At 39.1% G+C, this 15,781-nt stretch overlaps 1 protein-coding gene across 8 annotated transcripts in view; it reads left to right on the top strand.

Moving 5' to 3' along the window:
• The window catches only part of LOC126272480 (E3 ubiquitin-protein ligase Nedd-4), a 203,398-nt gene extending 190,733 nt beyond the window's left edge, over positions 1 to 12,665 (top strand). For all 8 annotated transcript variants that reach the window (XM_049975359.1, XM_049975360.1, XM_049975363.1 and 5 more), the window contains exon 18: positions 9,846 to 12,665. In XM_049975359.1, coding sequence (XP_049831316.1) covers positions 9,846 to 9,948 — 103 coding nt within the window. In that variant the 3' untranslated portion in view covers positions 9,949 to 12,665. The remainder of the gene's footprint in view (positions 1 to 9,845) is intronic.
• Positions 12,666 to 15,781: the final 3,116 nt, after the last annotated feature.

Below are 15,781 nucleotides of genomic sequence, written 5' to 3' on the forward strand. Positions count from 1 at the left end.
TGTCTCCTTCTTTGTATGCCGACGACTTCTGCATCTCATTTAGCTCAACGACTACGGGAGTCACCGAACGCAGGCTGCAAGCAGCCGTTCGCAAGGCGGCATCATGGGCTCTGACTCATGGATTTCAGTTCTCTGCGGCCAAGACTCGAGTTATGCACTTCTGCAGGCGTCGGACGGTCCACCCTCATCCGGAACTTTACCTCGACGGTCACCTACTTGAAGTGGTGGACACTAGCCGCTTCTTAGGACTCGTCTTTGATGTCCGGCTCACATGGGTTCCTCATATTACTCAGCTGAAGCAAAAGTGCTGGCAGCACCTCAACGCCCTCCGCTGCCTGAGCCATGCGTCTTGGGGTGCAGATCGCAGCACGCTGTTGCGATTGTACAGAGCCCTTGTGCAGTCCAGGCTTGATTATGGGAGCCTGGCCTATGGGTCTGCATCGCCCTCAGTGTTGACGTTGTTGGACCCCATACACCACTGTGGGGTTCGGCTTGCAACTGGTGCTTTCCGTACGAGCCCCGTGGATAGTCTGCTGGTGGAGGCCGGGGTTCCCCAGCTGCGGATTCGCCGCCACCGACTGCTCGCCGACTATGCTGTCCACGTGCATTGCTCACCAGGCCATCCCAATCATCGCCTGCTTTTCCCTGCCAGGGTCCTCCCTCTGCCCGACCGGCGACCTAGGTCTGGGCTTTCCATTGCTGTCCGCGTCCAGTCCCTGCTGTCGGAACTGGGGTCGTTCCCTCTTCTGCCGCCTATCCGGGCCTGTGCACCCACGCCTCCCTGGTGTATGACCCGTCCGTCCGTCCGTCCGTCCGCCTGGACTTGGCACGGGAACCCAAGGACTCGGTTCCGCATGTGGCCCTCCGTCACCGTTTTCTTGCGCTCGTCGCCTCATTTTCAGGCTGTGAGCCTGTCTACACTGATGGTTCCCTGGTGGATGGTCGTCCTGCCTACGCTTTTGCTCACGCTGCCCTTGTTGAACAGCGCTCCTTGCCGGCTGGCTGCAGTATTTTTACTGCAGAGCTGGTGGCCATATTGCGCGCTCTTGAGCATATGCGTTCCTGCTCAGGTACGTCCATCGTCATCTGCAGTGACTCCCTGAGCAGCCTCCAGGCTATCGACCGCTGCTATACGTCTTCTCCTCTGGTATCCTTTATTCAGGAGTCTGTTTTTGCCATTACCCGCTCTGGTCGTTCGGTGGTCTTTGTTTGGACGCCAGGTCACGTTGGCATCCCGGGGAATGAACGTGTCGACAGGCTGGCCAAAGGGGCGGTCGACGCCCCCACTTTGGCGATCGGCCTCCCGGCTCGTGATTTGCAGCTGGCGTTGCGCCGTAAGGTGCTTCAGATGTGGCGTGACGAGTGGCGTAGCCTGACTTCTCCGAATAAACTGCGGGCTGTCAAGGAGACGACCGATGTGTGGCAGTCCTCCCTGCGGGCTTCTTGCAGGGACTCTGTCATCCTGTGTCGGCTCCGCATCGGCCATACCTACCTGACGCACGGACATCTCTTGCGTCAGGAGGATCCCCCCCTGTGTCAGTGTGGGTCCCGGTTGACGGTCGCCCACATTTTGTTGGAGTGTCCCCGACTGCGCATCCTCCGGCAGACTTTTAATCTCCCGGGCACGTTGCCTTTGGTTTTATGCGACGATGCCTCCATGGCTGACAACGTTTTAAATTTTATCCGTGGTAGTCCTTTTTATGGTTCCATTTAGGGGGGACCTGTCCCTTTCCCTTTCTGTGTATCTTGTCCTCGAGTGTCTCATTGGTTGCAGATTTTAATGTGTGTATTCGGATGGTTGACTCTTTCCCAATTTTTGTTCCCATGGTCAGTCAACCAGTCTCCGACCCTCTTCTTTTCTTCTGTTTCTTTCTGTCCAGTGTTCGTCTGTACTCTTCTTGTCTCTAGTGTTCGCTGACACATTGGTGTTCTTTCAGTTCCGTAAATTTTGTTTCGCCGGTTTTTTGGAATGGGGGACTGATGACCTTAGCTGTTTAGTCCCCCTTAAACATCCCAACAACAACAACAACAACAACAACAACAACATCAAGTGGCCACTCTTAGGACCCACAGCTGAAGAAGACACTGCCTGTTGCATTGTTTCAGTGTGGAAAGTGGATAATATTATGTAAGACAAGGAGCCTTAGTCCTGTGTGTTCATTTTATTTAATAAATGGCACTGTGTGTGAAAAGCATCGGTTCTTGAAACATGTAGTTGAATTCTCAAGTTCTGTTAAAGTGGTTGACTGCAAATAGTTATTACTAATGATATTATTTTATTTTGCTTCAACATCTAGTTCTTTTCTGCAACAGATTCTTTTTGATTAATACATGATGTGATGTGCTTTTGTCCGACATTGTTTCATACAGATTCAGTGTAATATTTTTTTAAATCTTTTTTTAAGTTGCTTCCTTTCTTTTCATGTACAAAATCTTCAGCTGCTACTAATTCCGAAGATTCTTCTATGTTTATGATGTGCTTTTGAAACAACTAATTAATGTTACACTTCAAGTTACAAACTTTTATCTCTCAAATATGAATGTGTCGAGTTACCTTATGCTTGAACTTTAACTGTTGTGTCGTGTATCTTTACTTTGCCGGAGCAAGAAGAGGACATGCATATAGATTACAAATTTTTCCCACGGAGCAAGTCATAACTTTATTTTTTTACACTGATTATTGAATGTACAGTATTGTCACAAGTTCTAGTGCATGTATTGTGGCCTAATGGTTACTGTCAATGGCTGATGTGCTGCGGGTCACCACCACCAGCAGTAATTTGTTATCTAGAGTTTATCATTTCTGGAAGATTCTTGAAATACCTTATGTTTCTATGAATAACGGCATCTACAATATTCAATGTTTATATAAATAGCTGCAATTTCCGTTCAGCGGATTACTTCTGACCTGACTGTACATTGGTGCCAGTTATAAAATTGCATGCAGTTCTAGGAGTCATGCTGATTCACTGGTGGCTCTACCTTAGAATTTGGACTTGAATGTGGTTTCAGTGGAACATTGTTTGGTGGCAACGCTGGGTGCTTTGAATCTGTATCACTGTGCTCCAGTAGGGCAACGTAAGAGCTGCTGCCTACATGGACAGCAACCAGAATACAAGCAGTACATTGTTCCTAAGATCCATATAGTCAGGAGACAAATGAATTGTAAAGCAGCAGTAAGTCAGCTGCATGTAGGCATCCCTCAGTGTTTTCCATTGACGCTGGTCAGAACCTGACAAAATGGCTGAAAGGATTTGACAGTCGCCAAACACAACAGGTGGGAAGACATGATATGTTTGACAAATGTGTACTTTTATTTGTGCGGCATGCCCAGCAGTGCTTGGATAACAGTGAAGAAAAGTTCAATAGCCAGGTTCAATTCCAGGCTGAATTGAACTATATGTTTGGTGGCAATCAACACCAAGTCCGCTTAGTAGAACAAAAATTGAACAATTGAAGAACAGGGCCCACAATCATGGTGAAATGACAGTTATTCATGCAAAATGTTTGGGCCCTATTCAAACATTGTGAATCCCAATATGACAGAAGCCAACAAAATATCACACTTGATGAAAGGAGTTGCAGAAGACATGTACCAATGATTTCTTGTTATGGCTGTCACAATGACAGAGGAATTTATCAAGGAATAAAGGAAATGCAGCAGAAACCAGTCAGATGAGAGAGGTATGACCGGCTAATGAGTGTGGTCCCTGTGGAAATTGTGAAAGACCAACATGAGCTCACCTTTCACATATGGCAGTAAGAGAAGTGATTCATCAGTGCAAGGCAATCAGAAGTGTCTGACCAAGTACACAAGAGACAGCAGTCTTCAATGTCTAGCTGATAAGTCAGGAGCTAACGAAGTATGTTGAAGACGAGGTGTATCAGTCTTTAGCACCAGTCTCCGCCCCCATTGAATGGGCCAGATAGAATGGAGTCGGCTGACTCGTACTTCCACCATAGCCGTCAAACAACCATCGCAGCTACGAACAACTCTTACACAAAGCAGAAAGTCCCAGACATGGAGGACAAAGGACAACATGCCATTATGTTTCCACAGTAGATGTTCGGGGCATGTTGTACACTAATGCAGAGAAAGAAGGCGAGTTCTTGACAATAGTAAACCACCGGACATTAATCATGACAACAGTTCTGTTCTTGCCATTCAGCTGCAGATGTCCATAGTCAAACTGTGGGACAAAACCCATTGCTGAGCCTGGACGAGGTCACTCTCCAATATGTCATAGCTGTTCCCGTTACTGTACAGTGTTACCAGCCACTCACCTAGCTGCCATCTTCATGAACATTTGTCAACTTGTTGGCCTCCTTTACTGTTACGTTAGATGCTTATAGTCTTCAGCTAAGGAAGATTGTTTTGTGAAAAGTATAGTTGCCACTCACCATGTAGCGAAGATGCTAAGTCACAGATAGGCACAACAAAAGACTGTCAGAAAGTGAGCTTTCACCTAACAAGGCATTTATTGGAAATAGACCCCCCCCCCCCCCCCCCCCCCCACACACACACACACACACACACACACACACACACACACACACACACACACACACACACACACACACACACACACACAGAGAGAGAGAGAGAGAGAGAGAGAGAGAGAGAGAGAGAGAGAGAGAGAGTGAGTGTGTGTTTTTAGCTGCTGAGACCAGACTCAGTCTGCCCTCAGCAGCTAGAGACTGTGGTCATGTCAACGAAGGCATTGTTGGCTGAAAGCTCACTTTCTGACAGTCTTTTTGTTGCGCCTATCTGCAGCTCAGCATCTCTGATATATGGTGAGTAGCTACTATCCTTTTCAAAATATTATTACATGCCATCCTGGTTTCCCATAGTTCGGAGACAATGTTTTGTGATATGGATGCAATAGTGTTGAGAAATATGCCAAGCCAACAGGAACATCTATTACAAGAAAAACTATCACAGACAGAACGCATCCCTTGGAATTTTTCTTTTTAATAGAGTTTAGTTACATTGTTCTTGGATATGGCTTCATGCAAGCCTCACAAGCAGTCATAAACTGTGGGAGATTAGAGTTTTAATATTAATGAAGCTGTTACAAGAAGCACACAACAAAAGATTGGGGGCAGCTGAACCAGTCTGGGAAATGAAACCGAGTTACATCAACAAAGAATGGAGAGGAAACTCCTAATGAATTACCGATATGATGGGGCCTGACCGAGGAACAAAATCGATGAACAATTGCCAATCTGTCAGTTTTTGTAAGCTTTCAAATCCAGAGTGGGGGAAAGACAGACCAATCAGTCTATCGTAAAATACTGTATCAGTACTGTGGATTATCCACCAATTAGCCAGTCTGTCATCAGCTGAATGACAAACACTCTGGGAGCATATGGGGAAAATGCTGCAAATTGATGACACTGAACCTTCAGGGTGTCCTTTGTCCTGTCCTGTGGTCCTTGTAAAGGATGAGGATGACATATGGCAATCCTGTGTTGATTACTGCTGGCTGGGGGAAAAAAAAAAAAAACACGTGGTCTACGTATTGGTGACTATTGATAATGCCCTAGATGGCTTCAAAGGAACAAAGTATTTCTCAGCTATAGACATGCAGACAGCGTACCGTGTTAACCTGCTTCCACACCTTACATTTCTTTGCTATCTGGATGACGGTCTTTTTTCAAAGGTTTTTGAAGAAGCTGCCTTGATGATCTTGTTGAAAAGTGTTCGAACTACAGGTATCTGATTAAATTTTAAAAAGTGCCTCTGTTTTGTCCAAGGAGAAAAATTCTTTTGGTGCCTAGTGAGTAGCAACAGAATCCTTCCTGATCCAGGGAAAATAGAAGATTTCACTGATTTTCCGAGGAACATTCATGATGTGAGTATGTACTCAAGCTACCAGTAATTCATAAAGGACTTCTGTAGCATGGCACATCCCTTGCAAGAACTAATGCTGGGTGTTGCTAAATTTTCCTGGAAAAAAGCACAAGGAGAAAGATCTTTCCTTGTCTTTAAGGAGTTGCTAACATCATCTCCAGTCTTAGCATTGTCTCATGAGAATGGTGAGACAGAACTTCTCACGGACACTGTTGGTGCAGTTGCAGTGCAAATTCATGAAGATGCTGAAAAGTTGATTGCTTATAATTCTAGAGTACTCTCAGTCCAACATGAACTGTTATACAACCAAGAAAGAGTGCCTTAGAGTTGTTGGGACTTTCAAGGAGTTCCAGGTGTGTCTATTTGGCAAACCTTTTGCTGTTGTGTTGGACTACCACACCATTATCTGTGATGACTGACAAGCCTGAAGAATCCATCACTTCATCTGGTAAGATTTGGCTCCGATGTTTAAGGAGTACAGTGTCATAATGTTACACAAAAGCAGACACACACACAAGGATGCTGACTTGTATTTCCTTGAATGCTTTGGTGGAACACAGCAATGTGAATGAAATACCAGTCTTTACTGCATTAAATGACAATGCTGCTGAATAGAGGGAAGGTCCATCACTACTCAAAACCATAGAAACCTTGGAGGGGGAAGAAATGAAAGAAGATTAAAATTAATAAACAGAACATTATATAAGAAGAAATATAACACAATGGTGCAGAAATGGTTTATCACCATCTCAGCCCATCTATGGCCAGTTGTTGTGAAGCATTTCCATGATGCTCCAACATCTGATCACCTGCTATTTGTAAAGACTCTAAACAGAATCAGGTGCAAGTATCACTGGCCAGCACTCAGCTGATCCACTAGACATGATGTGAGCCAGTGTAAGGAATTTCAGTGATGGCAGCACATGCATTTAATACCAATCATGCCAATAGTAGCACCATTTCAGCACATTGGAGTCGGCCTCTTATCGGAGTTCACAAAGTCGACAAATCGGAGTTGATGGATAATAGTCTGCACTGACTGCCTCATCTGATATACTGTCACCAAAGTATGCCAATTGCCAAAGCCAGGGAAACAGCAAATTTCCTTGTAGAAGACATGATTCTGAGCTATGGAGCATTGTGATCTCTGATCATTGTGATATCATCAAGCCTAGTAAATAATGTGAAATACTGATGGATATCAATCACTTCTGGTGTAAATAAAAAAGAAACTTTGTAAGAAATCAAACCTAATAGATTCTGAATAACCATTTTATTGAATACAAATTTAACATTTGTATAGTTATGTTAAAATAAACATAAAATATGCCAATTTTTATAAAATAGTTTGCATAAATGTTTCTGTAAACATTTGTAGTATTTGTGTGTCAATTAATTTGCTAAAACACCAAGCACCAGCCAGGGAAATACAGCCTGGGAGGCTTGGTTAAATTTTTATGCCTGTGCAGAAAAGTGGGACTACTATAAAAAAGATAAAATGCAGAGATGTTGTCCATGTCATCCACATGAAGCTCTACTACAGTCCAGAGGTGCAGATCGATGATGGGAGGTTAAAGGAAACTGAAGATCCACTTAATCATCGTGAACTGTTGACGAAAGGAGGCTACGTTCGGTGCTCATCATAGTGAAAAGGATGCAACAACATGAGCAGAATGAGAGGATTTGCCAGCACCACCATACAGAGGACCATTGACAAGGTCTAGATCCCAGGTGTTGTAGTTAGTTCCACTGAGAATTTCTGAAACAGTGGGTCGCTGTTTCTTGTTTCTCCAGGAAGAGGGAGCAGTGCTGCAAGGCTGACAACAGGAAGGGCATCCGGCAATCCCTTAAATTAAGCATGTCGGATGTGTTCCTAACCATGCCGACCCTGTGGCGATGTGGGACACAGGCACAAGGGGAAGAAAAAAGCCAGTTGCAACCACAAGGACAAGGGGAAAGAGATGTTTCAAATTAATTACTTTGACCGTATCTCGCCTGGAAGCACAGAAGAGAAGAAAAATGAAAGAGCGAGTTGTATATATAAAAATGTCTGAAAATGTAACTGAGAGGGAGAGGAGCTTATTGACTGTGAAATTCAGTTTATTTCTGAAATATGTTTAGGACAAGGGATACTCAAACATTACAGGATATTGATTGACGTTTGTTAAACTTGGGATAAATCATCTCACTCCACAAGTATGTTGCAGGCATTTTTGAGATCAATGATGTTAAGTATGAACCAGATATTTACGGTTTTTCTGGAGGCACTGTGAATTTACACAGGGTTGTTGAAAAAAGTTCCTTTTGACCAAGCCAAGGTTAAAAAAGCACGGACCTAACTCTTAGGAACCCAAAAGTGGTGGTTAATCTTAAATGTTTCTGTATAGCAAGCAAACAGTAATTAGATGTTGAAAGCTCTGTTAGTGACAAAACAAAGGAGCATTTTAAGATTTAGAATCTAGTTACATGCCAAAGTAAATAAAGACAACTGATGGCAGAAAGATATGGCATAAACAAAGCAATAATATAACAAAGTTTATCCAAATGTATGCCAGCTACTTTTTAGTTTTTGAAAAATTAAAAACGGGGAGCATCACATCTGTGTAAACTGTAGAAAATAAAATAAAATAATGGTGATAGGTAATCACCCATTGCTTTTTACAGATCATTGTTTACTTAAACTGTAAATTGTCTGTATGTTAAGCATATGAAATCTTCAGAATGGATTTTTTCTTGTTGATGTTGAGCAGGAGAGCTGCAATTACACTTAGCTTGTGACACACTAAGGGCAATTCCATTTCAAGAAAGTTCCATTTAGATCATCAAATTCAGCTGCTGTTTTCCAGAACTTCACAAACACTGTTTTTTGGCAAAGCTCCAGAGCAGGACAGTGCTTTGACAGCAATAAAAGAAAACCTTATGAAAATTTCTTTTGATGTTCTACTATGGAAGAGACACCTCAGTGCTTCTAGCCCTATGTAGTGTGGAATCGTGAAGCTTAAGTATGAGAAAGGACAATTACACTGTTGAGCAAACTGAAGAAAAAATTATTGTATATTAGATACATGCGACAAGTTGAAAAATTGGCCCATTTTGTAAAATATGTGATTATGAATAAAAAAATTCAAGTAATTACTAATTATGAGAATGAGATGTCACGAAAATTGAATGTCAGTGTGCAGGAGGATTTAAACATTTTACTGACTACTAGACAAATGAGGCACCAGAGACATCAAATAATGCAGAGTTCTGTTTTTTTTTATTATTTTTTATTTATTTAGTGTTTATAACTGATGATAGTAAAGAGTTCATATGAATGTTGGAACTGTTTTTGCTATGTATTTAAGTTAAATATTACAGAAAATTCTTGCACATTTTTCTCTATTGACAAATGTGAAACTTTAACGCCCCTAATTTTGTGTCACTTCATATGTGAAAGGGTATTCAGTGTGCAGTGTGTGAGCTATGAAACACAGGAATCACAAAACTTGGATGTATGAGGTGGTATTGTATAATATTTTGAATGTTAATTCATTTGTATTATAGTTGCATTTTTGGTTAAACTTGGAATTTAGTAGATATTAATTTTATATGAATTGAAACATGTATTTCTCAAAATATTGAATTTGTAAGAGTGATCTTCAAACAGTCAGTTTATTACCACATCTTAAAACCAACTGTTACATACAGAATAAAAGTGGCCATACAAATATACAAAATACAATAAAGTGAATAAGAGAATGCATAGGTAAACTAAAATTTTAAGTTTTAACGATGCATTCTTCTTCTTTAATTATTGTCGTGGATTTCACATCTTTTCACAACCCATTTTATTCTTTATGTAGCAATTGGTCTGAAGATGGTTTAACCAGTATGGTCATCAAAATAAAATGAAAAAGCAACTTTGATTGCTTAAAAATTAGTATTTAACTGTCAATCACTGAGATTCCATAGGCATAGTGTCTAAAATTATTGCATTTTCTCTTTCTAGTTTTAATCGCTTGGACCTGCCGCCTTATGAAAGCTATCAGCAGCTGAGAGAAAAATTAATCAAAGCCATTGAAGGGTCACAAGGCTTCGCTGGAGTTGATTAAAAATGTCATATGTAGTTGGGTGATGAAGCAGTGTATGATACTGTAAATAATATATTTTAAATCATTCACATTTTCCTGAAAATCCAGTATATCAAGACAAGTAGATTTGTACAGCAACAAAATTTGTTATCTCACCTAATTGTGGTGTGAAATTTCTTTTGTGCTTTTTAAATGTAAATATTTGTGACATTTTCTTTAGTTTTTAATGTGTACATACTGCATATGAGATGTGCCAGAGTTGTTATATGAACCTGTAATTTACAAATTCAGCTTTATTACTCATAATTTGACTGAAAATAAGGTATTTTAATACATTTCCAGAGACGACATTTTGTAGTAAATGGCTAATGACCTGTTTAGTAGTTAATCTGAGGGTTTATATCATCCTGAAAAATGGATATATCAAGAAATAGGTATATACAGAATTTTGGATTGCATAATACCAGGCATCAATATTTTATGAATCTTTTAATGCAAGTTGACCTCCCTCATGTTTCATCTTGTAAACTTTAATTTTTTAAGAAAAGGTAAAAAAATCAGGGTATTTGTAAAAAAAGTGTAAAAATAGTGAATATAATTTTTAGTAAGTTTTCCTGGTTTTCTTTTATTCACTTTTGCTCAGTTTTTGAAGCAGAAAAACCAAAAACAAGGCTGTGACATGTTTTATTATGTGTGAATATGATACATCTGTACAATATATTATCAAATGTAGAAAGCATCATGAAATTTATATATAAAACTTTCCTCCTGTCACTATTCCCACCACCATCACATCAAAGTATTTGAATTCTAATAACATAAAAAAGTAGAACTAGTTAAGTAGGATGACACATTTGTTATTGAGGTCTTTCACAGTGTCATATGTCCTTTTCAGCTGGTACCTGCGTAACAAATGCAGAATGTTTAGATTGAGCTTGAAGCATTTATTAATCTACTGAATTAAAGAACAGATAATACTCTAAAAATTAAAATAAACAGTAAATGACTCATGAATTCTCATAATTTTTTCTAATGGCTGTATTTTAAGAGAGAAGAAATAACTTCACATTAAGTACTGTAAAAATGAGTAGCAATTTACCCTCAGATTAACTTACGTTCTGCATAGTAGTGTCTTAAATACCATAGTGGATGCGCTATTATGGTTACAGACTGTGATGACTAATGGTGATATTTTATTGAAACCCTTTTACTTCATTATTGACTTTTTGAATGTCTGTTCCTATCTGAAATTTGAATGACACACACACATGGTGTTTCTTGTACATGTCTTTCATAGCAATACAATAGAATTCTGATGCCACAGTTCTAACTTATCATATGGCTTATTATTTCACTGTATTGTTTGTATTTATTCCCATATTGCTCAAATGTATTATCAGACACAAAGGGACAAGTTACTATTTTAAACATCTTTGCCAGAAGGTATAACAACATATGTTTAGGTTAAATATTGGTGATCTGTGTTAATGGGGTTCCAGTTATCTTGTGTTCTCTCCATTTCTTCCACTTCAAACGAATTTAAGTACTTAAAATGTTAAACACATCTTACCTAAATGCATAAACAAGCTGGACCGGTTGCTCCTATATAAGGCAACTTAAGTTTTACTTTTTAATTTATATTAAAGCAGGGAAAACATCAAAAGCTTGTCAGCCCATAATTAACTTCCAAAGCATCTGATTGATGCTATCATCACTACTAACAAAAGTTCAGTTCTTTAAAAACTAATTAATTCTCAATTCATTGAAGAGAATACTTGCTAAATATAATATGGGTTACATGTATTACATGCAACTGCATACAGCTGTTAACATTTTGTGCACTCTTTGCAACCAATTCTAATCTCCAAAATATCTTATCTGTCACATCACCCTTTGTGAAAGCACTAAAAGTGAATCCTGTGAGAAAAACAGTTAATCACAACACATTTGGTCATAAAAACACAATTTTGTGTGTCCTTTCATGTCATTAATGTGAATATGTCACAGGAAATAGTTTGATTGGATAGTGAATTTGTGTTCCATCCATTGCATCAATGATTTGGGAAAACTGAAGCCTCCTCAAGAAAAAGATATCGGTGGTTGAGGAGGAAAAGTAACTCTTGGACGTTGTGCACTTTTGTTTGTAAGAAAAAAGAATTGGTAGCATTAAGACAGACTGAAGTAAATTCTGTATGGTCCTGAAGTGTGTTTGTCATAACATTAAAAACACATTATTTTTTTTGACATACATTAATTTACGGAAATCTTTGAGTTTCCTCTGTCAGTGTTTTCTGCTATTTTTGGTCATGGTTTTTCTTGAAAATAGTAATTAGTTTATCATGTAAAGTGTTATTTCAGCTGATTCTGTTAAGCTGAAAACTCCACAAGAATTACTATACCATTCCAGTTGTACACCCCCTTTTTTTTATGACATTGTTTTCTAGACCATATTTCATTGCAAACCTGTACATCTTGATTACAAAGACATTGTTTTAATTCTGTGTCAACAATCTACACTACAAATGTTGTGATCAAAATATACACTCAGTGTAATGTTTGAATTTTTTTATGAATCATTACTTTGTAATGTCAATAAATCTGATGAAAATAGATGGAACAGAAGTAATACAATATCTTCAAGAGCTGATTGTCAGCCACACAGAAAACATGCAATAAACTTTACATACAGTGAAGTGTAGAACTGGTAAATATGTATATTAAAGATATTTTCAAGATGTTGACTTCAGGATTGCAGATGATCAGTAAAAGACATCGAGGCTGTATTTCTGAGTGTTTATATGTTCATTTTATTTTGTTTGTACATGGATCACATAGAAGTATTGTCTGGAATACGATAGAGATTTCACCAATTTACATACTGACAGTTTTCTTTTGTCAAAACTTGTCCATGATCACAACTTGTCAAAGATTGTGAAGTTGATGCAGATGTAGTCAAAAGTCTTATTGTCTTTGAAGAACAACGGGTGATTCAGAAGATGACATATTATTGGTGATGGATACATCTCATATAGGAAAAGTTTGGAATTTCCCACATCCTGTTAGTACAAGATATAAAATAATTCGAGAGATAAAAGTAGTTCATTCTATTTGTTATCTCTCATCATAAATGTTGTATGGCGAGTCCCCATATTTACAGATTTATTTTATGACTTGCACTGTTTCACATTTTTAGTTTTTAATTATAATTAGGCTCTGAAATTTTAGCTTCTATTTTTTAAAGAAATTCACAACTTTTTTCTTTAATGATTAGATATACAAATTTAAACAATTATCATGCACTGTGCCTAAATATGAAGTCTTAGTGCCTTGGAAAAAAAGTGATGATTGTGCAGTTTTTGGCTAGAATGTTTGCTTTTGCAAAACCTTCATCAGGTTCTTCTTACAAAACAGTCTTTTTTTCTGTTTTGGCTCTATTTAAGCTTTTGATGAAAGGATAAGATACAGACAGAATTTGGGGGCAAGGTAAGCAACTGTATAAAAGTGCAAGATACTCATAAAAGCAATTAGTGACATTTCCAATCTTGTAGGTGAAGGGGGAAAGACATGGGCAAAATTAGATGAAATAGTGCAGTATCAGTAGTGAAAATGAATTTAAAAAACAAATGCAACAGATAAAAAGTGATTTAAATTTGTTAGCCTCCCAACAGACCACTCCAGTTATAAATATCCCTTGGGCAAATACTGGATCTGTGAAATGTTACACAGATGATGGAAGATATCACCCAGTAAATTTCTTGGCTGCTTGTAGGGACACTTTTGTTTACAGCATGTCGGACAAAGTGAAAATAAAATACTTTAAACGGCATTTGGAGGGAGACTCAGAGACTTGGGCAAATGTTAAATGTAGTTTGTGCGAATTGTATGAAGAGTTGTAAGAGTTTTTTGAATAAATCTTAGAGTGAGGCAAAACAGACGCAGATCCAAAATGAATTCTTAAACGGGCCGAGTTAGAGGTATGGTAATGGGACGATGGGAGATTTTTTGCAAGTGCAAACTTGGCAAGCTTATGCATGTGAAAAATCCATTTTGAAGTTTTAACAGAAGTCACCACATTAAAAAGGCGATTACACGAAAATTTGCAGTGCGACTTGTCCATAGTCCACGTGATTCCGTGGACGAATTTGTAGAAAACTTAGAGAGGGCTTTGAAGTTCAAACCGGGTGGTAGTTATCAAAATGGGAATCCAAATAATCATCAACAAAATTATAATCATGAGAGAAATCAGAAGAATTCTCAGGGATATCGTAGCTGGAATGAGCAGAATGTTCGGAAAACGAACAGGAGTGATATCTTCCATGAATGGGACCCAAGTAAAGAATGCAGATTTGACGGAGGAAATTTGTGCGAATTGCAGTCGTGTAGCAACCGGTCAGGAAATGTGTTTGCCACATTTCAGGTCCAGGGATGGTGATCTGAACAGGTGGTGGAAAAGACTGGAATAATGGTAATGGTAGAAATGTTGAGAGGTTTGGAGAAACGCAACGAATATGGAGTATGTCAAAAGACAAAGGCTATACAGGTGGCTCTTTCAATAAAAGCAGGTGTGAACAGCTGAAGCATAGATTTGAGAGAGATTTAAGTAAAAGTAATGGGAATAAATTTTGTGTGGAATGATGCAAGTTATGAATGTGTAATGAATGAGTGTGTGAATGGTGATGAATGGAAAAGTTCAGTGGTTCAAAAAGAAGTTAGAGGAGATGAATTTTGTGAAAGAAAATTGTGTGGAGAGTTCTGAAGGGATATTAGCAAATAGTAGCATTTTCAGTAAGGAAAGTGTTTTAGCAGCAAGTATTTGAGTCAGCAAAATAGTGTCAATATTAGTAAAGGCAGTATACCTTTAGTCTCACAAGCTGCAGGTGAGGGTGACTGTGTTTCGGTGGTAAGCGTCAATGTTTCTAAGGGAGGCTTAGCATTGGTCTCGCCAGCAGTTGAAGTTAAAACTGTATCGGCAGAGGTAGATCATTCCTGTTTAACGGAACAGAGTAATGATAATTTATGTAATTATGTAAAAGCTACTGGTATTGATATTTCGGAGGAAGGAAATTATGTGTTTCTAGTCAAGAGTGAAGGCGAAATGAAACTTCTTGATGAATGGGCAGATCTAACTTGTTTGTCAGTGAGAATGTACGTAAAATAGGATCGGGGGATTAATCTGGATGAAAAGTGTGTAGAAATGGCAGTGTGTGCTGATTTTTGTCTGATCTCAGTGGAATGTAGCAAGGCTGGAAGTCCCAAAATTGTATGACAAGGTAGCAGCAATTTGTGTAATGTAGCGGCAGAGGATAATGTGTACGATTCACATTAAGGTAATTTGTCGATGGAGGAAAGTAAGGTTTCTGATGTGAAGTTCTGTAGTGATTTAAATGGTGTATCAGCTGATAGGGTTGCTGAGATGAATATTTATGGTGGTGACGGCTTAGGCATCGATGTATTATTACAGGAAGGTTTTCTTTTGTCAAAAGGTGTTTAACAGTGAACTCATGTGTAATTTTGTTGAAGCTGCAAGCTCGATATTTTGGAGGGGAAAAACAGTGAAGTTGTGCATGCTGTGGGTAGTGAATCAGCTAAATGTGTGGAAGAACTAACAGATAATTTAGAGGGGGCTGGAGTAAATAGTGTGGATGGGGATAGTTTGTGTAATGAAGTTCGTACAAATTCGTATATGGAGGAGTGTGATTCTAGTGAGACTGATTGGCGTTGGTGTGGTAGAACATTATGGTCGTTGCTGCCGCTTATGTGGATATGAGAAGTTTAAGATTGCTAAGGGTATATAGAGAAAGGGCAGAAATGGAAAGCTGTTCCAATCTGTAAAAATGGTAGTAATTTTGGAGGG

This window comes from Schistocerca gregaria, chromosome 5 (assembly GCF_023897955.1).
Source record: "Schistocerca gregaria isolate iqSchGreg1 chromosome 5, iqSchGreg1.2, whole genome shotgun sequence".
Classification (NCBI taxonomy): Eukaryota; Metazoa; Arthropoda; class Insecta; order Orthoptera; family Acrididae; genus Schistocerca; species Schistocerca gregaria.